General features: G+C 42.8%; 2 protein-coding genes across 2 annotated transcripts in view; both read right to left on the reverse strand.

Moving 5' to 3' along the window:
* Nucleotides 1-1153: 1153 nt before the first annotated feature.
* On the reverse strand, nucleotides 1154-1774 carry LOC122076336 (formin-like protein 16). Its single transcript, XM_042641648.1, has one exon. It carries the CDS (start codon nucleotides 1772-1774, stop codon nucleotides 1154-1156), a length of 621 nt encoding a protein of 206 aa, XP_042497582.1.
* A 4971-nt stretch (nucleotides 1775-6745) lies between these two features.
* The window catches only part of LOC122075750 (serine/threonine-protein kinase ATR), a 57274-nt gene continuing 38166 nt past the window's right edge, over nucleotides 6746-25853 (reverse strand). The window contains exons 8-15 of the mRNA XM_042640897.1: nucleotides 25668-25743; nucleotides 24902-25217; nucleotides 19979-21235; nucleotides 16300-19693; nucleotides 15623-16192; nucleotides 14825-15448; nucleotides 14539-14733; nucleotides 6746-7113 (exon numbers count right to left, since the gene is read on the reverse strand). Coding sequence (XP_042496831.1) covers nucleotides 6946-7113; nucleotides 14539-14733; nucleotides 14825-15448; nucleotides 15623-16192; nucleotides 16300-19693; nucleotides 19979-21235; nucleotides 24902-25217; nucleotides 25668-25743 — 6600 coding nt within the window. The 3' untranslated portion in view covers nucleotides 6746-6945. The remainder of the gene's footprint in view (nucleotides 7114-14538; nucleotides 14734-14824; nucleotides 15449-15622; nucleotides 16193-16299; nucleotides 19694-19978; nucleotides 21236-24901; nucleotides 25218-25667; nucleotides 25744-25853) is intronic.

The raw sequence follows: 25853 nt of genomic DNA on the forward strand, positions 1-25853 counted from the left end.
GCTGAAGACTAGTCTGAATGGCTTCCAGCTAAGATTTGTAGGAGGCAGCTCTATCCGAGATGTTGCCGAAGCATTGGGAGTTCCATGCTTTAAGAGCTGCTTTAACATTTCGGAGCTTTCTGGAGAGGGAGATGAGAGGGGAAGAGAAAGCGTGGATAGGGATGTCCCAAGCTTCCCGCACAAGGGGGACGAAATCCTGGTGAAGGGACCACATATCAAAGAACTTAAAGGGCTTACGCTCAAAAGAAGTGGAGGGCTGCACCAGGAGAGAGATGGGACAGTGATCCGAAATGCTTGGGAGGTTGAAAGAGGAATGGGAGGAGGGGTAGGTATCCAGCCAAGCCCCATTAATGAGGACACAATCAAGCTTATAGGACACATGATTAGAACCACATCGATGATTGTTCCAGGTTAGCTTCGAGCCAGACCATCAGAGGTCATTCATACAGATATCCTCGAGGCAATCATTAAGGGCCCCCACAGAGAGGGGGTCAATAGGCTTGCCTCCTAATTGGTCATGCCCGAATCTAACATTGAAGTCCCCCGCGAGGCCCTAGGAGGACACGGAGTCAACAGAAAGGGAGAGGGAGCGGAGGTCATTCCACAAGGGAATTCTCTCATAAGCCCGATTTAGGGTATATACAATGGAAAGGAAGCAATTAATGGATCCAGAGGTGTTGGATATGGAGAGGTGGATAAGTTGGGAGGAAGAATGCAGGGAGGTGATGTTGAGAAGGAGAGGGTCCTAGAGCACCCAAATACGTCCATTTGGACAGTGACCATAAGTTGAGAGGAAAGACCAATTTGGAGCGATGGAGGATGCAATGCAGGGGTCATTAGGCTCCAAAACTCTGGTCTCAAGGAGGCAGTAGAGGGGGGCATGGGAGGATGAGATGAGGGATCGAATGGTGTTGTGCTTAGCTTAGGAGTTCATCCCTCAAACATTCCAAATAGACCAAGGGGTTATTTGGAAGGGAGAGGGGGTGGGATCAAGAGCTCCAAGGAGTTGGAAGAGATATGCTGCTGACTCGAAGAGGAAGTTCTGGAGCGACGATGATATTCCTTAAATGGGAGAAGGCAGGACAAAGGTGGGAGTCTGCTAGAGGCTTAGCCTTCCTCGGGCGCCATTTGGACTTGGAGGAAGGCAGCGGGGCTAAGGAGTTAAGGACTTGCAAGGTGGAAGAAGGTTTAGGGGTGGTGTTGGCCTAGATTTTAGAGGTGGGGGAAGAGGCGATGGGGCTAGAGGATAGGGGAGAATAGTACCAGCGTTGGGGGGAGCCGGAACAGACACATTACGGGGGTGAGCAACAGTTGTGGCCAAGAGGGCAACAATTGCAACGGTAGGAAGCAGGGGGCTTCCATTGTTGATAGCATTGGCGGAGGCAACATGGCCAGTGGCAGAAGGAGCTACAGGTTGATCAGCGAGAACACGTAGGGGCATACGAGCAGCAGTGGGAGTGGCACCCATCAAGGCTTGTTCGGAGGTGGCGGCAAGAGCTTGAGCAAAGGTGTACGCAACCGTGGATGAAGCTTGGGCAGAGGTGGTGGCAGGAGTAGTTGGCAGACCTTCAGCGACAAGAGCTTGAGCAGAGGTGAATGCAACAGTGGATGAAGCTTGAGCAGAGGTGGCGACAAAAGTTGTTGGAAAGTCTTCAGAAGAAACACTAGCATCAGTCTCAGAGGTGAGAGGAGCTCGCAAGTTTATGGAGATATCAGCGGCAGGGCGGCCTGGCGGGAGGTGAGGAATATTGCAAGGAGTAATCAGAGAAACCATCGGCGGTGCACAGGGCACAGAGCATAGGAGCCGTTGGGCGGAAGGGGAGCTGAAGGCGAGTCAGGTTCTCAGTTATGAGGAGGGTGGGCCAAAGAGTTCTCAGGATTGAGACAATGATGGGCTTGAGGTGGGTGGATAAGACCAAGGGCCAACGAAGGGGGATGGGCCAAGGCGGATGGAGGAGCAGGGGTCTCAGTAGAAGTGAGGTAGAAAGGTGGGCTTAAGGGCAAGGTCCAAAGGGTTGGGTTCCAGAAAATGAGGTTAGAAGGTCAAGGGAGTGTTGGAAGTTTGGTCCAACCAGGGTGAGAATAGGACCAGGGTTAGTCAAGGACCGACAGGAATCAGGGTTTGAAGGATAAAGGGCAGAGGTGGAAGGGATTTCGTCAGAAGCAGGAAAGTTGAGAGGGGAAAGGGAGAAGGTTGGAGGTAAAGGAGGGACAACAGGGGTGGTACGATCACCTACGAAGGTGTCGTCGGGCAAAGCATCAATGACAGGCGGCAGGGTGGAGTCACTTTCACCATTAGAAGAGCCAGAGCTGGAGCCAAGGGGCGAATGGGAAACTTCTTCACTGTCAGAATCATCGTCCATGTCAAAGGAGGAGGTTTCCAGCGAGTGTAGGGCAGCAAATCTGTTCGGACCGATGGTCTCAGGATGAAGGACCACAGGATCCAAGAGCAGCAGATAGGGGACGGTATAGGCGACAAGGTCCCCTGAGATGGACATGTGACTGCGACTCCTCCTGTGGCTAAACTTCTTTTTCGTTTTCCAACGAACAGGGGCATCATCGACGGCATCTTCTATGCTATCAGGCACTGTGGTAATTATAGATTTTAACGGAGGGGAGCAAGATTTTGTGTGATGTCCAAACGACTTGCACGATGAGCAGTGAGGCAAAAGCCAATCATAGAGCACAGGTTGAACAAAGGAGAATCCGTTTTCCTCCACAATAGTAATTTCAGAGGGCATCAGTAGGAACATCAACACAAATTCTGCCAAACCCGATTCGATCCATGAGCTTCGTTTTGTGATCGAAGAAGAGGGGCTTTCCAATGACCGAACCAACAATACTCAAACCTTTTTCTCCCCAGTAGTGGAGAGGTTGTAGAAACGCAACCCTAAAACGATGCAGAAGATAATGGAAAAAAACAAACAATGCACACGAATTTTACGAGGTTCGGCAAGGTTGCCTACGTCCCCGGTGAGATGAGATCCTGCTTCACTATCAATGGAGAATAGGGTTACAGCGCTCGTCCTCACACCTCTCAGTATTGCTTGCATTACAGAGAAAGAAACCCTCGCTACAAATATATAGAGAAAAAAACCCTAATCCGGATTAAACTACAATTGCCCTCAAATAAAAAATTCGAGCGGGGGGCTACACCCCCTGCTATGCAGGGAGGCCTCCTGCCCCCCTTGCAACCCCCACGGCCCGCTAACCGGCTAGCGGGACCACCATCCTGGCTGTCTAGGTGCTGCACCAGTACTCCCTGGATTAAACTGTGACGGAATACAAGACATCATACACCAACAGGTAAGTTTGGAAGGGTGATCCAGAGGCATAGATTTGAAGTCCACTTTACTAAGGGAGGAAAATGGATCCCACTTGCAAAGAAATATTACCTTGCTACGCACAAGCCATGGGCCATCTTCAAGAGCTCGAAGCATATCAGATTCGAGCGAGAATTTAAAAACAAAGATCCCATTTGAAAGCATGAAGGATTGCAAATGGTCCTAGAGACCACTGCTTCGAGAGGGAAGCCTGGACAATAACGAAGGGCGGCTGGCTTCCCATGAAGTGGCCGACAATGCAAAGATTCCACTTAGAGATATCTAGCTCAAGAAGGCCGGAGGGACAGAAACCAACCTTCCTGTCATCGATGATGGTAGGAGGGATGAAGATGAGAGGGAGACCAACACGAGGAGGAGAGGGGGAAGGGGAAGGACAGACAATGGAAGCATAGGATTACGGTTGAAGGGGGGAGAAGGGGAGGGAGGAAATGACGGAGAGGGGGCTAGAGGAGGAGGATTGGGACTAGGACTGGGACAGGGATAGCTCAGGGGAGGCTGAGGGAATCGGGAGAGGAGGTTCAAGAGGGGTGGAGGGGTGGGCGCCGACGGTGGCTGCCGCAGGGACGGAGGGGGTCATAAGAGGGAGGGGGTCATAGGTTTACCAAATTTTGATTCCAGGCCTCAACTTGTAAGAGCCTACTGGAAATTTCTCCCTCCATAAGAAAATTATAAACATGTCTCCCTCGTGGAAAACCTTAGATCGACGGTGTTAATCAACGACTGCCTTACACTTAGCATTAAATGCTTCCAGCCTCTCTCAAACCTCCTCTTGGATAGAAAAACTTGCTCCACCATTTGTTGTATAGCCACACTCGAATCAGGGAATCTTGGTGGTTGGACCAGATCAAGTGCATATTGTGGAGTCTTCCGATACACGACCGAAAAAGGGGACATCCTAATAGACTTCTAGATGGCACTATTGAACATAGTTGTCAAAGCATCCAAACGACTAGTCGATCTGGGCACCTTGGTTTCCTAGGTGGGTGCCTTGTTGGTGTCGCCTTACTTTTTACCCTCCCAAACGCATTGGGTTGCCTAGGTGTCGTGCCAACTATGCTATTAAAAGCGAATTCTGCTTGGGCAAGAGCACTATCCCACTGCTTTGGCTTGTCTACACATATGCTACAAATTAAGTTCCCCAATGTTCTATTCACCACCTCGAGCAGGTCTGCTCGTCAGTTTGGGGGTGAGCAATGCTGCTGTACTTCAAACTGGTCTTGAACCTCCTCCATAGGGTGGTCCAAAAACAAGGAACTTGGTATCACTATCAGAAACAATGGAGGTGGGTACACCATGCAACCTCACGATCTCTTGGAAGAATAGCTTAGCTACATGAACTGCATCTTAGGTCTTTCAACACAAAATGAAATGCACCATTTTGGAGAATCGGTCAACCATCACGAACACAAGATCAACACCTCGTTGGGTCCTTGGTAACCTTGGCACAAAAGCCATACTTAGGTCCTCCCAATATCCTTCGGCGTTGGTAGAGGCATGGATAACCCTGTATTCTGACCTTGCCCTTTGGCTACTTGATACATTAGGCAACTCCTCACTATGGCTGCAACATCCTTCTTCAGTTGGGGCCAGTAATACCTTTTTTCAGCACTTGCTGCAGTCTTGTAGCGCTCCAAGTGTCCACTTAGTCCACCACCATATAGGTCTTGAATCACCTTCTCCCACAAGGACATCCGTGGGATGCAGAACTGGTTCCCCTTGAACAGATAATATAGTTCAAGATCTCGACGAGATCTCGTTTTTTTAGATTAGCGAGACGAGATCACAGGCAAGATGTAAAAACGACAAGATCTCGCCGAGATCTCGCTAAATCTCGCCAAAATCTTATCAAATCTCGCCAAGATATCTCCTCTTTCTCTACTTTTTTGAAAAAAAAAAAAACATAAAGGGGCAAAAATTTTGGTGCTTTTACTTGAGGATCTCCATTCCCATCTTATGTCATTTCAAATTTTCAAATGTATGTTAATGTGACTCATCAGTCATCAATGTTAATTGTTAATCAATTAAATAATTATCTATGATGTCTTTCAGGTTTCATGGAATAGATCAGTTCAGTCATCACAGTTGAGTTCTCCGTCTACCATTTCTAGTGCATACGATCATTGGGACTTGGAGCCTTGATTTTCCTATTATGTATCCCAACTTTACATGGCTTCTCAAATATTATTTTACAGAGTGAGCCTACACTAGAAAACTTACAACCAGATAAACATTTTTATGTAGAAACAGAAACTACTACCTTTTTCAATCTTCAAATCAAGGTTCAGCAAATAGAATCATCTACCAACTAAGAAAACATTCTCCAAGCATGAAAAATGACAGTTTCCACAATTCTTGCCGCAAAACATGTCATGGGATTTAGGGTTGCAGAAGAATATGGTAAAGCATTACTCGCTAAAGGCATAGGTCATTGAGATGAGACCCTAGGGTGACTCAAATGGTGTAGATCTCGCCACCAATTGACAACAGATCAAAGAGAGATTAGCTTGAGCTGGTGGTACTCTAATCTGTTGAGCTTCTCCATCGACTTGTACTTGGCATTTCCAAGTCCCACTAGCATCTCTCACAGTGAACTTTAGATCCTCACTTTTCATTTTTACATGGTACTCTCTTGCCTAGAACCTCTGTTAAATTAAGGTTTCGGAGTGAAAAAGGTTACAGAATCAGCTACCCAGGTCAATTCTCAAACCTGTTGGCCTGGTCATCTTATACCAAGTTACAGTTGTTGTCGATTGGGTTGAACCAAAAGAAGAGGAGAGGATGAAGAAAAGAGGAGATAAGGAGATGAGAGGAGAGTTTGGGAAAACGGGTTGGAGGAGCATCAACCCCTCTCAACTTTATGCTAATGACTATAAATTTTGAAGCTACAAGTATGCCCTTATATATCAGCATATATACCTACATTACCCATACAACAACAACAACCTCAGCCTTAACCCAACTTAATGGGGTCGGCTATAAAGGATCCATACAAAACAAAATAGAAAAAATCCAAACAGAAAAGGGGAAAGGAAAAGATGCAAAGATGAGAGTAGGACAATGAAAATAAGTAGAAAGAGGCACAGCCCAGCAAGTTAGGAAAGTCACAGTTAAATGGGGTCGGCCTACATTACCCATATTACATAATATTGCCATCACACCCTTACAACAGTATTAAAACAGCAGTTATGAGGGGCCACACATACCATGTGTACCACCACCCATGAGGGGAAACACGTGAGGAATTGGGAATAATTCCATAATAACCAAGTCTGGAACCTTGCAAGACTTCATGTACCAGTTGGACCTCTCCACCTAATAGCTTTAAGTAGTTTGGTATTCGATTTTTTTATATGGTAGGCAGTTTTCTCATTCTAAGAGATCTGTGTTTATAGACTATTAAGAATTTAGAAGATTGAACTACTAGATTAATTGAATAATAAACTTGACAACTTCCCTCGCCCACTCAAAAGGTTACAACAAAAAATCTTTGGTAGTGGCACTGGGAATCAAACACAGCCATAATGAAAGAAGGTAATGGAAAAATACAACATACCTATCGCCTGATTAGAACTTTCAAAACCTTATCAGCAAATAGAAATTACTAGAACCAAGGCATCCACCATATGTACATCTTCCCGAGGTTTTTGTGAGATACAGCTTCAGCAATCAAACGATGAGCCTGACCTTCTACAGCTAAAGGCAAAGATGGTGCAGCACCAACACCAACCACAACTCCTTGCAGCCGTGCTTCAATGTTGCTGATAGCCCTCTGTAATATACAAACACCAGTTAGGTAACAGAAATACATTGCTCTTAATTTAACATTAATGAAAAGATTGGAAAGCCAATTCTTCAATATATAAAATTTCAGCATGCCGACTTGAAATACATTGCTCTTAATTTAACATGAAAATATTGGAAAGCCTATTCTTCAATATAAAAAAATTCAGCATGCCGACTTGATTTGCTCAAATATCTAATTTAATTTCTTGATGAATGAAAAAGTTGATTCTTGCTTCAAGCCACACAAAAAGAAAATCTTCAATGTTTTTAGAGAGTTGGACTGACAGGTGGGTGGGGAAGGTACCATTCAAATCATCAATAGCTATGCCAACCATCAAGGCCTAGGCAACACCACCCTCATGGGTAAATTACCCATTGACAGGTTGGACCATCTAGTTAACTGTTGGATCATTGGTCTATACAAACCCAGAAGTCAGACCATCAGAGAATGGACCCTGAGTGAGCCAAAAAATTTAGGAATTTGGTATCTGGATTCTGGAAGACTCGAGGCTCTAAACGTCCATTTGGCAGACAATGAATTTGCCATCAATATAAATGTATGTTTTTGTCCACTCATGACTCTTGAGCCGTTTCTCATCTGTAATATTCAGACCGTCTATTTACTGGCTGCTAGGCTAGAACAGTTTGCCTCTGGTCCGGCTTTTAAAGAAATATAAAAGAAAAAAAAGGTGGCTCACTTTAATCAACCTTGGGAGTCCTTGTCAACAATGGAAGCCATATGAATCATCAAAAAATTGCACAACTTGCAATGGATACATTCAACAAAGCCAAGTTACCAACCATCCAATTCGGTAGTGATGGAGGGTTGGTAAGGGAAGCGAAAAAAATCCTTGAGAGAACTTAGAGTTGCAAGGGAGGGAGAGGAATCACACAAAGGAGGTCACGCGACCCTGCTGCTATTGTACTTACCCGGCACCATAAACAACTCCATTAAAACATTCTCAAATCTGACCAATTAACTTGGGTTACATGCCTTTATATAATAAACTGAAATTAAAAATTGCCTAATTAAAATTTAAAACTGAAATAGCAACTCCTAATTACTTCCTAAATTTTAGACTAAAAGAATAGAAACACAATAAAACTAAATTGGAAATTTTGACTCGTCTAATACCTATCCCCAAAATAACCTAAAATAAAGGATTACATATCTTTCCAATTAAAATATGTTGTAAAAATGGGTTTAAGGGAAAGTGTCAGTTGCCAAACGGACCTTAAGGGGTTTAATGGTCTTTGTAATTCTCTAGAATTTTCTCTCCATTGTTATAAATTGTTAGATCAAACACCAAGAAACACGAATAATAAAGCGACAATAGATCCGTACGACATAGAGATTTAACGAGGTTCACACAATAGGGTGGTGTGCTACGTCCTCGGGCGAAGAAGAAGATGATTCACTATGCAGAAGAGAGATTACACCCTAGCTGCGGCGAGGAAAAACTCGCCCTGAAACCCTAGCTGTATGAAAACCCTAGAATACAATGACTTTCTTAACAAGCAACAGTACATTATATATACTCCAAAATCGTGGGTCGACCCCTCTGCTTCCATCACAGATCTCAGATAAATTCCCATTCGGGTCGCCACCAAAATATGTCGGATCAGGTCAATCATCAAAACGGGTCAAGAATTCGAGACAAACTTAATATAAATAAAGAGGGATGGTGTCATATTTAACAAAAAATCATTACCCCATCCAACATATTATTAGAGCCATAAGATCTGAAACTCTAAGGGCTCTCTCTCTCTCTCTCTCTCCTAGCACCTCTTTCCATCTGCGCCTCCCTCCATCTCTCTTCATCTACTTCTCTCTCATGGTGGGAGCTTCTTGAACCACCAAGAGGGTTTCTAGCCTCCATCCATCCTTCCCCTGGGTTCTCAAACTCTCTTCTACAATAATCTGAGAGACCTAGAACTTTTTTTTTATCACTTTTTCAGGGATTTTTCTCTGAAATTGTTTGTTCATTGCCAGGATGTTTTTTCCTTGCTTGATGCTCCAATCGTTTTAATGTTGGTTGTGATTGGTGCTCCTAATCCTTATAGTCGTATGTACCAACCACTTTTCTGTTTGAGGTCTCTCTTATAGAGCTATCCACAAAATCAATTTCTCAGGGTTTTTTCCCATTAACGATTTTTAGATTTTCTAGCCTTTTCTGATTTTTTGGTGCTTTCACTATCTCCGGCTAGTGTCTCTTTTATTGGCACAGCCCCCTTGAGTAGCAACCATATCTACCAGCTCGTCTGCTTCTACTGGAGGAGACACCATGGCTCTTCCCACCTTTCCTCCTTGTGCTATCAAGCTTTAATGGCACAAACTACCACATGTGGTCACGCTTGGTCTACATCTCCATCAAGTCCTATGGCTATTACGGGTACCTTACTGGAACCACAAAGCGTCTGACCATCGGTTTTGAGAATGAAAAGTGGAAGTATGCCAACTCTCTAATTATGGCCATCATTTTCAACTTCATATTGCCATAGCTTCCATGTGGCTATCTCCTCTTTGATTCCGCTACGAAGATCTGGAAGTCTATTCAGGTTATCTATTCCCAGGCGGGGAATGATGCTCAGGTCTTTGAGCTTCTCCTGAAGGTTAGTGATCTGAGGTAAAGATGTGCCACCGCCTTTTGAAATTGCTATCCCTATCAATATCCAGTTTCCGGGGGGAGAGTTACACTCCTACCAGAATACGTGTTGATAGTCGCAGAGAGGAGGCTCAGACCACTACACATCTAACATCTACCCTAATATGCTGATCTTGTCCCCTTGGACCAAGGTAATTGTCCTCCTTTTGTTGATCAGTCTCTTAAGTTGCCTATTGTTGTTCATAAAGGCACTAGGTATTTGTACTTTACATCCTATTGCTAAAATTGTTCCTTATAACTCACTTTCTCCTTCCTACTATAGTTTTGTGTCTTATTTCCTCTGTGTCCATTCCTAATACCTGACATGAAGCGAGTGCAGACTCACAATGGCAGACAACTATGGTTGAAGAGATGCAAGCTCTGAAGAAGCGTGACATATGGGATCTAGTGTGTCTTCTCTCACAAAAAAAGACAGTTGGGTGTAAGTAGGTCTTCACAACGGAAGGCTGATGGTACAATGGATTGTTACAAGGCCAAACTTGTTGCCAAGGGCTTCACTCAGACTTATGGGATTGACTACCAGGAGACTTTTGCTCCAGTTGCTAAGATAAACACAATTGGTGTTATCTTAGCTTGTGCCGCCAACTGAGATTAGGATCTCCAACAGCTAGATGTGAAGAATGCCTTCCTTCATGGGGAACTTGAGGATGAAGTGTATATAGACATTCTTCCTGGGTTCATTTGCTCCAAAACCCAAAGGAAGGTATGCAAGCTAAAGCATGCATTGTGTGGGCTGAAGCAATCCCTCGTGCTTGGTTCGGGCGTTTCCATAAGGCTATGGCTGCAACAAGCTACTCTCAAAGCAATGCCGACCACACTCTGTTCGTTAAGAAATCTGGTGGGAAGATTGCTATCCTGATAGTCTATGTAGATGATATTGTCGTTACTAGTGATGATCTGGCAGAAATCTCTCGCCTCAAGAGATACTTAAGTGAGGAATTCGAGATCAAATATCTAGGATAGCTTAATTACTTCTTTGGCATTGAAGTTGCTAGGTTTTCTCGTGGGATCTACTTGTCTTGACGGAAGTATGTGCTTAATCTTCTTTATGAGGCAAGCATCTTGGGGTATAAGCCAGCAGACACTCCTATTGAAGCTAATGGTTACCTAAGTAGAAAGGAAGGTGATCCTGTGGATAAGGGGAAATATTAGAGATTAGTGGGACGCTTGATCTATCTTTCTCATACACACCCCGACACAGCATTTGCTGTCAGTTTGTTTAGTCAGTACATGCATGATCTCTATTCGACTCACATGGAAGCTGTGTAATGTAGAAGTAGGTTACACTGGGCAACAAACTCCCAATATGATAAGCCCAAACCAATTTAGAACTATCCCACAAATCAGTGTTAACAGAAACCAGAAATAGGGTTATGCAATAACGGAAACATGAACCAGGAAATATCCCCAAGAGTCACTTAGGACAGCAGGAAACAAACCGGCAATACAAAAGTAGCAGAAACCCAAACCTAGAGAGAACTAGGCCTGCAGCTAAGGTATAACAAGGGGTACCTGCGGTTGGATGAGGAGGGCTGAGAATAAGCCCAAATCTGGATCGATTGTAGGGGTTAGGGTGCTGATCAAAACCCTAAAAGATCTCTGAAAATTGTTGGCTGGTTGAGGAGATCTGCACTTTCTTGATTTCAGGTTCTCAAATATGGAACCTGGGCGAACAGCAGTAGACCACCTTGGATGCTCACCAAACTAGGATCGAGTGATCCTCTTGGAGTCTGGAACAAACCCCTAAAAGGGCTTCTTGAATAGATTTCAGAACTGAGAGAATAGGGTCAATTGATGGGCTTCAAAACCCTATCTTCCTGCTGAGTCGATTCTGGTTTTAAGCACTTTAACAGATCTGAATAACCACTTAATTGATTCTCACAGCAATCAACAATAAAGACACAAAAAATAACGTAGAGAAAGAAGAGATCAAACAAGAAAGATGTGGGTGGGAATGGCTATCTCAGCCTGGGCATCTCACCAACAGTTATCCCAGCTGTTTAGAAGCAAGTAAACTGCAATATCTTTTATTCATTGAAATCTGATTTGTGTCTACAGTAGCTCCTCTTTAAATATAGGGCTGAAGTTACAATAATAGCAGTTAGACTCAAATTAGGAGTTGGACTCCAATTAGGAAACTAAGACAAATTAGAAACTAACTCTACCTCTAATTTAGAAAGAAATTAATAGCTACTTAAAGCTTTCTAAACTGGACCGATGGGCCGATCTAAGCTGGGCCGATGGGCCTTTATTAAACATGGATTGAACTCAGCCATGAAGCTGGTTCGATGGCTACTTGGGCTGGGCTTTCGTCCTACAATAGTGCAGCCCACGATGTGGATCTACATCAACTCCCTCCTCTTAAAATCATTCGTCTTTGAAGAAGGGATGAAGGACATATAGTGCTCGTAGAGATCCATATCAAGACGCTGAAAATCATCGGCATGGATCCAAGTGCAATCTTTCTGAGGTCGTCCCCTCCACTTGACTAGTAACCCTTGCCACCACGAACAACAGTGAACTTGTTGTTAAGCACGTCTTCAATAACATCATCCTTAGGGGTCATGAATTGGGAAAGTCTCAATGCATGCTCCGTATCTCCGTCGTCAGAATGATGGCTCATATAGTGTGTAAGATCAGCAACATTGAAGACATTGTTAATCTTCATAGTAGGAGGTAATTCCAGCATTTAGGCATTGGGACCAATACGCTTCAAGATCTTGTAAGGACCCATATTCCGAGGATGGAACTTGTGCACAGCACCGTGAGGAAAACGCTTAGGTGGAATTCGAACCATCACCATATCACTAGGCTGAAACTCCACATAACGGCGATGTCGATTAGCATTTGCCCGATATCCATCATTACTAACAGCTACACGACGGTAGACATCAGCGTGTACCTCCGTGATATGCCTAAGGAACTCATCCACTTCAACACTAAGACATGCATGAGGTGGCAATGGTACTATGTCAACTGGTCATTGTGGTTGCAAACCAAGAACAATCTCAAATGGTGTACCACTGGTGGTACGGCTGACAGAACTGTTGTATGCAAATTCAGCTATGTCAAGAATAGAAGGCCATGTCTTCTCATAGTCATGGAACTGGCATATGCAAGTATATTGGTATAATAAATCCACTCAGGCTCAAAACAATGAGAACACAATGTACCATCCAATGCATGGTTGGCTGGCCTTTAAACATGCAAAGCATGTAACTAACTTGGGTTAGCTCATAGACACATGTTACTTAAATAAACAATGGTTCATGTCCAAGCCTTCCTAAATACGACACGTAAGTTCACTTCAGTCCAAGACCAAGGGTTTTGTGAAAACAGCTAACGTATGCAACATACTTCCACCGCTCCATACAGTCATCAACAAAAGCATTCAATATTAACATGTATCACATCACCAAGTGATTCTACAATATGTATCACATCATCAAGTGTTGTAAAACATGTATTGCACCCAAGGATTTAAGTTTCGATCGAAACTGGTTTGTCCAAGTTTTGACCCAGTTTCGATAGGTTTTGCAAGTTTTGACCAGTTTTGATTGAAACATGATCGAACTGATCAATATAAATCACAGGTTTTCGACCAAAACCTGTCATATTTCGACAGCTTTTGACCGAGGGCTGATATTTCAAAAGTTTTGACACTGCCAAGGGGAATTGCAAGTTTTAAATAATATAAATGGGAAAAAGAACAAGAGAAGAGAAGAGAGGTGAAGAGTAAGAGATGGCTGTAACCTTAGGAGTCACAACCTTGTGTTGAGACTCCCACTTCATTCAATATATATATATATATAGGACATAACTCTACTACTCATTCAAACCTTCTACAGCTTGGATTTGTGTGATTTGAGCTTTGAAGGTAACGGTTTTTTTCCTCCCAAAAACTATAATTTTTGAAAGAATTAGTACATAGACATAGTAGCTTTGTTTCAATTTTTTATATGTTAGATAGAATGGCCTGATCTTCAGTGGTACGCAGCTCATGGGTTATATACCCTAACAAACTCTATGTATTGAGTGGTGAGTGTTGTATGCTTGTATTTCCATAACCTAATGTATGTTTTGAATATTTTTTTTATTGTATATATACAATTCCACTAGCTAAATTATATGTAGTTAGTGTTTATAATAGGGTTCGTGTGCAACAGCATTCAACCGTTCAACGTACACTAGAAAACTTGGGTCCAAATCACAAGTACGATTTTGAGCATTTTTTTTAGTGTAACTAACTCATGGAATAGGCGTTAAAAAAACAAAAAAGAAGAAGAAGAAGGTCAAACCTAGGTTTTGATTTTGGCCCAGAAAAATCCCAGGTTTTGGTCAAAACTTGGGAGATTTTTCGGTTTTGGCCAGGGTCAAAACCTGGAACCTTGATGACACCACTAAGTGGTGCCCAAAGCCATGACAAGTAAATGGTTGTAGCCTAAACCCATGACAAGGGCAACCACCACCTAGTCAGAGCTGTTGCAAAACAGACGACCAACACATCTTCGAACTGGCACACATATGTAAGTAATAACCATAGCAAGCCCAAGGTTGTTTGCCAATACAAAATCAACTCATGCCTTAATGCTTGGCAAATGTGCACAACAGCCTATTTAATTACTTGGAAGTTCAGACAGTAGGCCCAAGAAAGTAATTGATAATCATGACATGACTCTCGGCTTTCCAATTATGATTGATGTTCAATAATAACGATGCTAGAGGACAAAAATAAGGATTAAAACCTGAGCATGGGGATTCTGAACTTCTACACCACTGGACTTGTGAGACTTTGTCCACTCTACAAGGGGATCATGAATAAAAGTTTCAAGAATACTCATTAGGGTCTCCCTGTGTGCTCTGAGAACTGAAAGCGTGATCTCGCAGACCCTCAAGAAAATTCCCTTGTATCCCGTAATTCCCAATCCATCAATCATGTTCTGTACAATAAACATTGCTCATCAAAATGCTGCATTGCACCATGTTAAACATTCAGATTCTGGAACAGGCACAGCATTTACGTTTTTTTACCTGGGTTAGCCTGAATGGGACCAACTCAGGTTTCTCCAACTGCAAGCCTTTGTCAAACAAACAACTGAAATCAACATGAACGCAATCACCAGTTGTGGAATCAAAGAGGATGTTCTCACCATGTCTGTCACCCAAACCCACAATATGCCCAACCATGGACCAAACAGCAGTAGTATGCGCATAAGCAACCCGTGCCCTGAACCAAGCAGCTGGCTCAGAAAACGTGGTCAAGAACCATTTGTGGAAGACCGGAGGGAACATTGGAAGGATTTTAGTTTTCAGCATCTCATCTTCCGGCATCTTACCCTGACACTGGTCATATATCCGCTTAATCAGAGGGTTTGTCTTCTGCCTATCAAATTTCCCACATGTTATATAGATGTCCTGAAGTATATTTCGCAATCCACAAGTGTGTGGCACCCACTCTACCATACCACAGTCTTCTGTTAGTGGGATTACAGCGAACGTGCGGATATAGAGCTTCCTCCGGCGGCTCTCAGGGTATTTGGACAGTAGACGGTTTATCATTGCAGTGAATTCCATCATGCGTGCATCTTTCCTGAGGTCATCCTTTGGTTTGCAGAGGAAAGGACGTTCAACACCATCACTACCAAGAAAAATAACCTGAGAAAACAAAAAGACATAAAACAGTTGGAATAAATGAGAAATTGGAAGTATTATTAATGGGGTATCATTAAGGGTGCTTCTGTCTTCCTAAGAATGTGAACAAACAAAAATATGAGAAGCAAATATGTAACAAAATGAATAAAAACTGTAAGTAACATTAATAAGACTTACCTTCTTGGGCCTCTGAAGAGATGAAAGGATGTCCGCCTCGTCAGCTATTCCTGATATGGTAGGAATATCTGTGGCTGAGAATATACCAAACTTTAGTTGGTCAGTAATGTTTGTATCATATGTTGGTAGAGTGACAGTAAGAGCTTCTTGGATGGGCATTATGATTCCCAGTGGCATCATCCGCTTCAAGGCACTAAACTCAGTTGAGAGGTTGATGGTCCTTGCCTTTGGCTGACCCGCATGGAAGCACAATCTAATGAGATGATCAATCAGGCTACCAAACTGAACAAACAAATTGCTTCCATCATTTCCTTGGTGTGACCCCTTACGTGCAGCTTGCATGATCTCAGCAGCTGCTTCTCGCCTTGCAGGAACTGTAGACTTTGAAACTGCTGCCATAATCCAAAGAGCTTGCTGTGGATAATCACGGAGAACGGAGGTAATGATAAGTTTGACAAGCCGCACAATTTCTTCATTCTGATGACAAATTCTAGAAACCAACTGAGACAGAACTGTTAGCCACTGATATGTTGGCAAATCCTTAAAGCAGCCTCGCATGATGCTCATAACCTGAAATAAAAGAACTGGATAGATAAGTAAAGAACAAATGTAATCCTGGCTTCAGATACTATAGAAATAAAATAAATTTAATAACCATCATAGCAGTGAAATTTTACCTTCCCATGTACTGTTTTCAAATCTTTATTAGATGATGAACCAGCTCTGGGATATTTGCTCCCAAAGTCAAACCACAAGGTCAACAACCTTGGAAGTGCTTGAAAGAGATTTCGGTGGCCCCTATGAAGCCCCTTGGCATAAAATAGCATCACATCAGGGAGGTAAGACCACCAAGCCTTCTCAGTATTTGAATTTACATTAGCTGCAACAACATAAGTTGGTACACCAATTCTTGAACCTGGTTCAAGGTTCTCTTCCTGTCTCTTTCTGGCATCAGCAAGCACATCTTCATAGTACTTAGCAATATAGAAGTATCCCTTCTCCCACTTCGGCTGCAGTTCCCTCACTCTGGTATATAGATTTATCACATCTTCTTTCTGCTTCTGGCCAGTGTAATGGATCCATCTTGAATATAAGAGGAGGGTCTTGGCAACAACTCCAGTATCACTTGAAGCTTGAATAGTAGAAGCAGAAGCTTGGTTCAGTGGGACCAGTGAAAGGCTACTAATTGATGAACTTGCAGCAGAACCAACAACATCAACAGGCATGTTCAAAAGGGATTGCTGTAGCTCTGCAATGGCACCATCAGATCGTCTGGTGTCCCAAAGAAGCTTAGCCTTCTCCATGTGCACATTGGGTGCACCTGAAGTGTGGGCTTCTAAGATTGCCCGATTGGCTGTCTCATAATGGCCAGCAGAACGACATAACTTTGCATATTGTAACCAGCAGCTTCCAACATGTGTGCTGAGGCCACTAGCACCAAATACCAGCCTCCTGAAAGCCAATAGTGGCTCTCTTGCCCAGAGAGATGGTTGTGTAAATCTAAGCCGATTATCCCAGTTTTCTACCATTTTTGAGAATCTTGAGTCATCTAAATGGAATGCTCTCTCCAAGAAAGATTCATTGAAAAGGAGAGCATGAAAGTCTTCCAGTTCATGTAGCAAGTGGAGCTTCACTGCAATTGGGTATGCTCGCATGTAGGAGTCCATGCCAGCAGCAGCCAGAGGTGCAAGTAAAGTTTGTTTAGACTGGGCAATTTTCTCAGCAACAGAGAACTGGTCTTTCTTCATCATTGCCTGGAGAATCTTGGCTACATCCATGTCAAAGGAAGCATTATTCTCAGCACCAGTACAGAGTATACCTTCTTCATCAGCCCCAGAAAGGTATTCGTCCATTAGGTCCCACCTGCCAAGTCTCCAAGCTGCCTGCACCCCTTGCATACACCAAGTCTTTTTGTACTGAGGAATCCTTGATATTAGGCCATCTACATGAGTAACCATGGCCTGAAGGTGGCACATATTTAGCAAACAGTTAAGCACATCTGAATGCCTCTGTGCTGAAATGGGTTCCATTCGTAAAGCCTGCTCACAGGAAGTCAAGACTTCTGCCCAGTTGCCTGCCTTTTTGTTGATTAAGAGCTGGTCATATAAGCTTGATGATTTCCGAAGATGTGCCAAGCCAGATAGGCCATCAGGCTCATCCAAGCCACTGTATATCTCCATCAGAAACGACACATCTTCATCCTCAAAGTCACCACTTCTCTCAGCTACTGCATTGAAAGAGCCTGACTTCCCCCTTATATGTGACTCAAAGTACATTAAAGACCTCGCATAAGCCTGACATCTAAAAGAAGCCCTGGCAAGGGTAACCTTTGGAATTGCACCCAACAGTTCCAAGACATTATTACACTGAATCAAGAGTTGATCTGGAACTCTCAAAGGATCCATAGTTTGACCATTTGTTTTGACTGTTTGTTGCTTAGAAACAGAAGAATGAATAGACTGAGAAAGAGCAATTTCCTGTTTGACATCATCCACCCACTGCCCAAGATTATCAAGAAGAGTGAACACAGCTTGAATGCAAACTTCATTTTGGCCACCAATAATTCCATGGACCACAGCCCCACTGTTTTCTGAGGCTGCGGCATTGAGGACACAAAGTATTTCCTCTGTTATACCATGGCGTGCCTCCTCAGTACCGTGGCAAACAACATTGAGAACCAAATAGGGCAGCAGGTACATCGCTGTTTGCATGTCATGTCGTACAATACCTCGGCATGCATTAAAAATACTTGCACGAGAAGTTGCATGCGCAGTCAACTTTCTGATCCAAAAGAATATCCATCTCCTGAACGACATTGAAGGCCGGTAGATTGGGCCCAGAGATGAAGAATCAGACACATTTGGCAGTTGAAATCTTGAGGTCAGGCATGGAGCAATAATCTCTTTAACATAGTTAGAAAAACGGTCCCACAATCTCTGACCCCTATTATTCATCTCGTTGCAGTCATTTGTGATCCTAATGCCAGACAGGGGGGGCTTCAGAGGTTCCTTTCCCTTCCGTGTTTGTGATGTTGAAGCTGCAACATTCTCATCAAGTGATGGCTCGCAACCTGCAATCTTTAGCAGTTCCTGTATGGCCAACGCAGAAGAATCTTGGACAATCGTATCAGATGCAGCCCTGAATGCCCTAGCTAGATGCTTGTGGATCAATTCAAAGATGAGGTCATCATCTGAGCATTCAATCCTCATGCGTTGACATGGAAACCCCTTCACTTTTGCAGGGTCCACAGCACCAAGCGCTCCCAGACAATCAGCACAGACCAACTTCAGCCTCTGTCCCACTGCAGTCCTTGATTCTTCTGCACACCCCCTAAGTAATGATGCAATTAAAGAGTTCAGAACATCCAGATCTGAACCAGCTTCCCCAGCTATAATGGCTGTGACATCTGCCCATCTTAGGTTCAACAGTTTGCTCAGTTCGCAGGCCACCATATACCTCACATTTAAGCTCTCATGATTCAGACCATCAACAAGATCTCGGAGTTGATCTTTCAATGTCATTGAACCCCGTGCTTCTTGTATAACTTTATTTACTTCAGCTAGGACAGGAATGCTTGGCAACAGAGGAAGCTCCCGGATATGCTGCTTTAGGAGAACCCTGTTCTCAACCACAAGTTCTTCCAAGATCTCGACAACTTTATTCAATTGTAAAGAAGGATTTTCTTTATATCGCTCCAAGAAAGGAATAAGGGCTGCAAAGACCTGAGAGATTACATGTTTAATGCTGGATGGAGATACCTGTATCAACTGTCTGATGAAATAATGCAAGACTGAGAGACCCTCGCTGTGGAGCATTTCTTTTTCAATGGCATGCCTAAGAAGAACCATGACTTTTGGCACAAAAGTATTTACGTGAGAACCCATCATTTCAATCAGCATTTCTATGCGTTTCAAGGCCTGTTTCTGCAGCAGTAGATCTTCTACATGAAGCATCTTCCTATCGATGCTGTTAAGAAGGCCAACAAAATGATTCCTTAAAAACCCAGGAAGATCATCAGAGCCTGTAAGAACTCTAGCAACTTCTTGTATCATCTGAGGGACTCTTTTTAATCTGTAAACAAACAAAAAACAAATTTTAACATTTCTGCAGAAAAAGGTAACAATCAACATAAACAAGCCTGACATTTTGAGGTTGTATGTTTGCATATGAACAATCAACCTTTCTGCAGAAAAAAAAATAACAATCAACATAATCGTGCCTGACATTTTCAGATTGAATGTTTACATATGCATGTATCAGTAGATTTCATGTGCAGAGCAAAAAATAAATAATTTTTGGTAGTCCACTGAGCAAGTTCCATCTTAGATATTGCCTTACTGGTACTGAGTGTTCTACCTTTTGTTAGTCTCGTCTGAATCACCATCACCAAGAAAGCACACAAGTTCGTCGAGCAGTGCAGGTAATGCAGCTGCAAAAATTTCTTGGTTGTCAGATCCAGTCTGAACATGGTATAACTGCAAGGCAGAGGATAACTCTTTTCTGTCAGCATGAAGAAGAGCAAAGGCAAGCACTTTTGGTAGCCAATTAACTATCAGTGGCACCATATCCATGTTCAAATACTTAGCCAACTCATGTAAGATAAGAACCGCTTCATCATTATCTTGCTGAGTGACCACTAGCTTTGGAAGAACAACAGGAACCATTTTCTTGACCAGTTCTTGAATCTCAACACCAACAACAGTTTCTGCAAATTCTCTGACCATTATTGGGCGGCTCAACAGCCTAGCACATAAATAATCAAACAGTGCATTACGAATATGAACAACTTTGGAAAGTAGCAGTTCAAATCCTCCCTTGAGATGGAAGTGGCAGGATCTCTGTATTAACTTTGTTGCGGTTATTCTCACAGCCAAATGTGGATTATCAAGCTGATCAACCAATAGAATAAGTGCAAAGAAGAAAAGTTGCATGTGGACATCAACTGCATTCATAATTTCTGCAGTTGATTCCAAAAGTGTCTCAAACAGCTGAGCATCTTCGGCTTCCACCAAAGCATGTTTTATTTTGTCTAAAAATTTCTGTTCTTTTGTTTTATTTGAAGCCTCCCCATCCATAAATAAACAGTTCAAGATAGAGTCCTCAAGGAAGCAACTAATCTGCCCACAAAACGCTTCTCTTACAGCCTTCTTTCTATGAAGGAGCAGAACTTCAATACACTGAATCCATTGAGACCTTGTTTGAAACAGAATATCTCTTGTCCCATGCATGAGGATCCGTGGAAGGATGCCCACACATGCAACTTGAACTTCTTCAGATGAATCATCAAACAGAAGTTTAAAAAAAAGAGACTGTATATTAAAAAAATTGAAGCACAAACCAGCCTCTATGCTATGCAAGTCGGGCAGAAAAATAATTTTAGGATCTCTCTCATGACCACATATTACTCTTTTGTCACACGTTGGGCAACAAAATCCTCGCAAGAGATTATCCTGTGTCTGATGCTCTGCCCGACTGTCACCACTTAAGATCAATCTGCATCCAACTCTGTCCTCATCATCAATGGCATTATAAGATCCATAAAGGCATGCCAAGTATCCAATTGACAAGGGAATGATCTTATTCACTTGGTCATGCCTTTCTTCCATTAGGAACCTGCAAATTAAGCCACAAAAATAAGTTAGAACAAATCCATGTACAAAGATAAATCAGGATTAAGTAGCATTTTTTATGATGCCAAACTGAGACCGAATTGGGTCCGCCTGATTTTTTCTGGGCCTGGGACAGATTTCCAGCCCATGGGTTAGGCTTCAGCTGAGAAATGCCAGCCCAAATTTGGGCTGGGATGGGCTGGGCTGAATTTAAGCTGAGGCCTCTGGTTGAGCCAAGCTTCAATGAGCCTGACTATCATGTAGCTGAAGAGTTAAGGTGTGTGTGTACTGTAATATATGCATATATTATTCTTAGTAAAAGATAATGAATATTGGGATTGTGGTGCAGTAGTTAAGTTGCTCACAAGCTTCTGTCAAGGCTTCTTAGAGTCTTCTATCATGGCCACACAATTATTTTTTAATTGAGTTATACACATACGTGCACAGTAGGTTGGGCTACCCAGACCCAGACAGGCATTTTGGTCTTGGTCTTGGTCTTGGTCTAGGGTTGGGCTCTGATGAGCCTGGATAGGCTGGGATTTCCCAGCCAAAGTACTAACTGTTGAAGTGTCCAAACCAAAAACTCAAGCTATTAGGTGGAGGAGCCCAACCGGTATATGAAGTCATCCAAGGTCCTAGAGTTTTCCAACGTGGGATTATTCCCAACATAGAGTTTAGAGAGAGATGAAAGTAGAACCAAAGGAGAGAGGAAGAAGTGAAGCAGAAATGATGGTGGGAGAAAAGAGTTGGAGAGCAGTCGATCCTTTATCCTTAATCTATTATTGACTTACAAAAATAAGAAAATTATATGTTTACCCTTGTATCTGTTATTTCCCCCATATAAAACTTACCTATTTATACCCTGACTGCCCTCGCTAACGAATCCAACACTAGCTAGGGTTGGCAGTTCGAGATCTCAGGCTGGAGCTAGTTTTTCAAAACCCTGACTTGGTGCACCTCAATTGTCCGCTTGAGGTGCACCTCACTTTCGCTTTCGCTTTCGCTTTCGCTTTCGCTGATGACCTCATGATATTTTCCAAAGTTGATCCCCGATCCATCTCTTCCATTATGTCCTCTCTCCTCCTCTTCAAATCTCTCTCTGGCCTCCGCATCAACCTCCTAAAATCCAACATCTTCCTCTCTGGAATATCTGATTCCCGTCAAGCCCATCTTCTAGCCATCTCGGACTTCTCCCTGAGCTCCCTTTCAGTCAAGTACTTGGGCCTTCCCCTCATCTCCTCCAGGCTCTTTGCTCTCACCATTGTGCTCCCATCCTTGACTTGATTAGGAAAAAGCTTCAGCTCTGGAAAGGTAAGCTCCATTCTTATGTTGGTCGCCTTGTCCTCATCAAGTCAGTCCTCCAATCCTTGTACCTTTACTGGTCTAGCATTTTTTCCCTCCCTTCTTCCACATCCAAAGCCATCGATTCCCTTCTTTGCTCCTTGCTCTGGAAGAAGTTGAATCCTCCAAATTCCTTCACCCCACCAATTGGTCTAATTCTAAAGTCTGCTCCCCCAAGGCTGAAGGTGGCCTTGGCTTGAGATCTATAAATGAAATCAACTCCGTCGGCATCCCGAAACTCATATGAAAAATTGCCTCCAAACACCGCAGCATCTGGGTCTCTTAAATCTACTCCTCCCCTCTCCCTCCCCCTCCCCCTCCCCCTCCCCCTCAAAAATGACTTTCTATTGCACCCTCCTCAGATGCTTCATGGATCTGGCAGACTATTCTCAGCTCTAGGCCTTCTGCCCTCAATGGCCTCTCCTATATTATTGGCAATATCTCCTCCTCTCCCTTTGGCTTGATCCCTGGCACCCATCTACTATCCTTGTCAATTTGGTCCATCCCAGAGCCATTTGCTCCTCGAGGTTACCCAAATCTGCTCTGTTTCTTCCATCCTCTCCCATAATGGCTGGTCCCCTCCCCTTCCACCCCCTCTCGGACTTCTGTCTGATTTTATACGGCTCTGCCCATCCCTCTCGGGCACCGAAGAAGGGAAGATAAGATCCTTTGGACGCCCTCCTCTATAGGTCCTTCACCTCAGCCTTTGCTTGAGAATTTGTTGATATCAAGACCCCACTCGTTCCTTGCCATAAAACCGTCTGGTTCGAAGGCCATATCCCCGCCACAACTTCACTGTTTAGCGTGCCCTCTCCAGTTACCTCCCTACCCAATCTTTCCTCATCCACCAGCACATCCAGGTTCCCCCCTCTTTCTGCCTATGTTGGAATGGTACTAAAGATGTTGATCATCTTTGTTCTCTTGCCCCTTCTCCTCTTCTATCTGGAAGAAGGCTCTCAGATCCATTTAGCCATCCCCTAGAACTACCCTCCCTTCGTCTAGAGAGTGGATATGGATAGATAAGACTTTTGGCGGTTCTACCATATTCAATACTATAGGGAAGCTCACCTTTGCAACTGCGATCAACCATATTTGGATGGAGCGCAATCTCCGAAGATGGACTTCCAACTCTCGTTCTTTGGACAAGATTCGGAATGCCATCTTCAATGTAAGCTCCAACATTGGCTCTATTTGTCACAGTCTGGTTCGAAATACCCCAAGGAACAGGCTCATTGTTGTCTCCTGTGGTCTTCCTCCTTCCATCATCTCCCCCCCCAATTGATGTCCCCCCCCCTTTTGTTGAGCCCCCTGGCCTTTGACCTCCTCTTGGGCTTTGTGCTCTTTGGCTCTTCCACTTCCCCCCTCCCTTTGTATATTCTTCCTCTTGGTAATGAATTATTTAATCATCCAAAAAAAAAAAATGTGCACACTTGATAAGGATCAACTCTTCCTACCATTCACAGTTTGACATTCAAGAATATGCCTATAGAGTTCTTATATATCCATGTTCAATTACAGAGAGAAATAGTTGCCCCGAAAGGATCATCACTTCACAGCCTCAGGCCATGAACAAAGTCATAATAAACACCATCTTAATAAATATGAAGAAATGAACTCCAATATTTAATGTTATTTATTTTAAGGAGAAAAGTGGAGTCATTTTTGAGAGAAAGGTAAGGTATGGATTGATTGGAAGATCAAACGTTCTTTTTTTTTTTATTGGCTCGGCTATAGTGCTAACTGCTACCTGGAAGGAAATCAGTAAATGAGTGACTGAAGCAGATAAAATAACATAGAAAATGCCACCTCAGACTAAAACATCTGAGGCTTTTCACTCTTTATATGCTTTAACTTGCCTAGAGGCAGATTGAAAGATAAATAGAACAAAAAGTTCAAGTAATTCTAAATAGAAGCAGAAGATTATGATTTGACTTTGACGACAATCCTTCTCTAACCTTTTCAATGATACATTTTCATGGATGCTTTCAAGTTAATTATGCAGCTTTGGAACTTCAATTACCACTGTCTGCATGGTATATACAAAAGGAAATTCCATGACGTTATTGTTGGAGACCCCGTTGTAATTTTTAGTACAATTTTCAATCTCAGACTTCAAATTACTTTTCAAAGCATACAACAAATTATTAATAACTTCCTAGTAATTCTTATTGATTTAATCTTGAATTTTGGCGTTTAATAGAGCTGATTGGAGGGCAAGGATCCATGTAGCCGACCCCATTTAGTTGGGATAAGGCTGAGTAGTTGTAGTTGTTGTGTTGTTTAATCTAGAATCTTTACTAAGGATTGTGTATTATAATGATTCACTTACTCTAGCCTTCTGAAGATATCAGCCAGGAGACCAAGACCTGACCAGATGACAATCATTGGCAAAGAAATAACAGCTTCGGCTCTAACCTCTTCGACTTCATCATGAAGAGCCAAATCCAAGACCTCAAGATCTCCTTCACATTTTAATCTCACTCCAATTTTGGAAAGAACTTGAATAGAAAGGCACTTCATCTTCCATAGATGATGAGCTTGTGCAACGACATGGGAATGGGTCCATGGAAGCTTTAGAACAAAATTTGTAAGATCCACATCAAGCCCTGTGTTTCTGAAAAGCTTATTCTCCAAGGGGAGGGAACCTAAAAACAAAAAATAAAAACTTTAGATACTGAATAGAATGCAAAATATCAAGCTTAAAGGAGAATGAGGGATAAATCTAAACCAGGAAGCAGTTCATTATCAGCATCATCATCATCAAAACAAATTTTCCCTTATTAATGTAACCCCTATAACTAGTTAAGAGTCTAATCTTGAGAAACTCTCATTAGATGTTCAGAAAAAAGAGGGAAGGGGGGAAGAAATTGCTTAGATATCATTTTTTGTTTTGGGAACAAAAATAAATATTTTTTGGCCCCATTTAGAATTCTTTCAAGAAAGCGCTGCTCCCATTTATTTTTCATTTTTTGAAAATTCAAAATAAAACTTCTAGGGATTGTTGAAAAATAACAAGATGGTTTCAGAGTTTTAATTAAAATAATAAGGCATTAACTTCATGTCATTTTGGAACAAAATGAAGTGGTTAGTCTTACTTTGCAAAAGCAACATGCTATGGACTGCTTCCAAATAAATGGATAGATCAAATGTAACAGTACTTCTTTCCTTTGTCTGCAAGAAGCAATTACCAATTTAACGAAACAGAAAAGTGAAACAAATCACCAAGAAATAGAAGGTGAGATCATTAAAATACTAGTTCTATAACACCCCCACGCCCACCC

The sequence above is a fragment of the Macadamia integrifolia genome, chromosome 4 (assembly GCF_013358625.1).
Source record: "Macadamia integrifolia cultivar HAES 741 chromosome 4, SCU_Mint_v3, whole genome shotgun sequence".
NCBI lineage: Eukaryota > Viridiplantae > Streptophyta > Magnoliopsida > Proteales > Proteaceae > Macadamia > Macadamia integrifolia.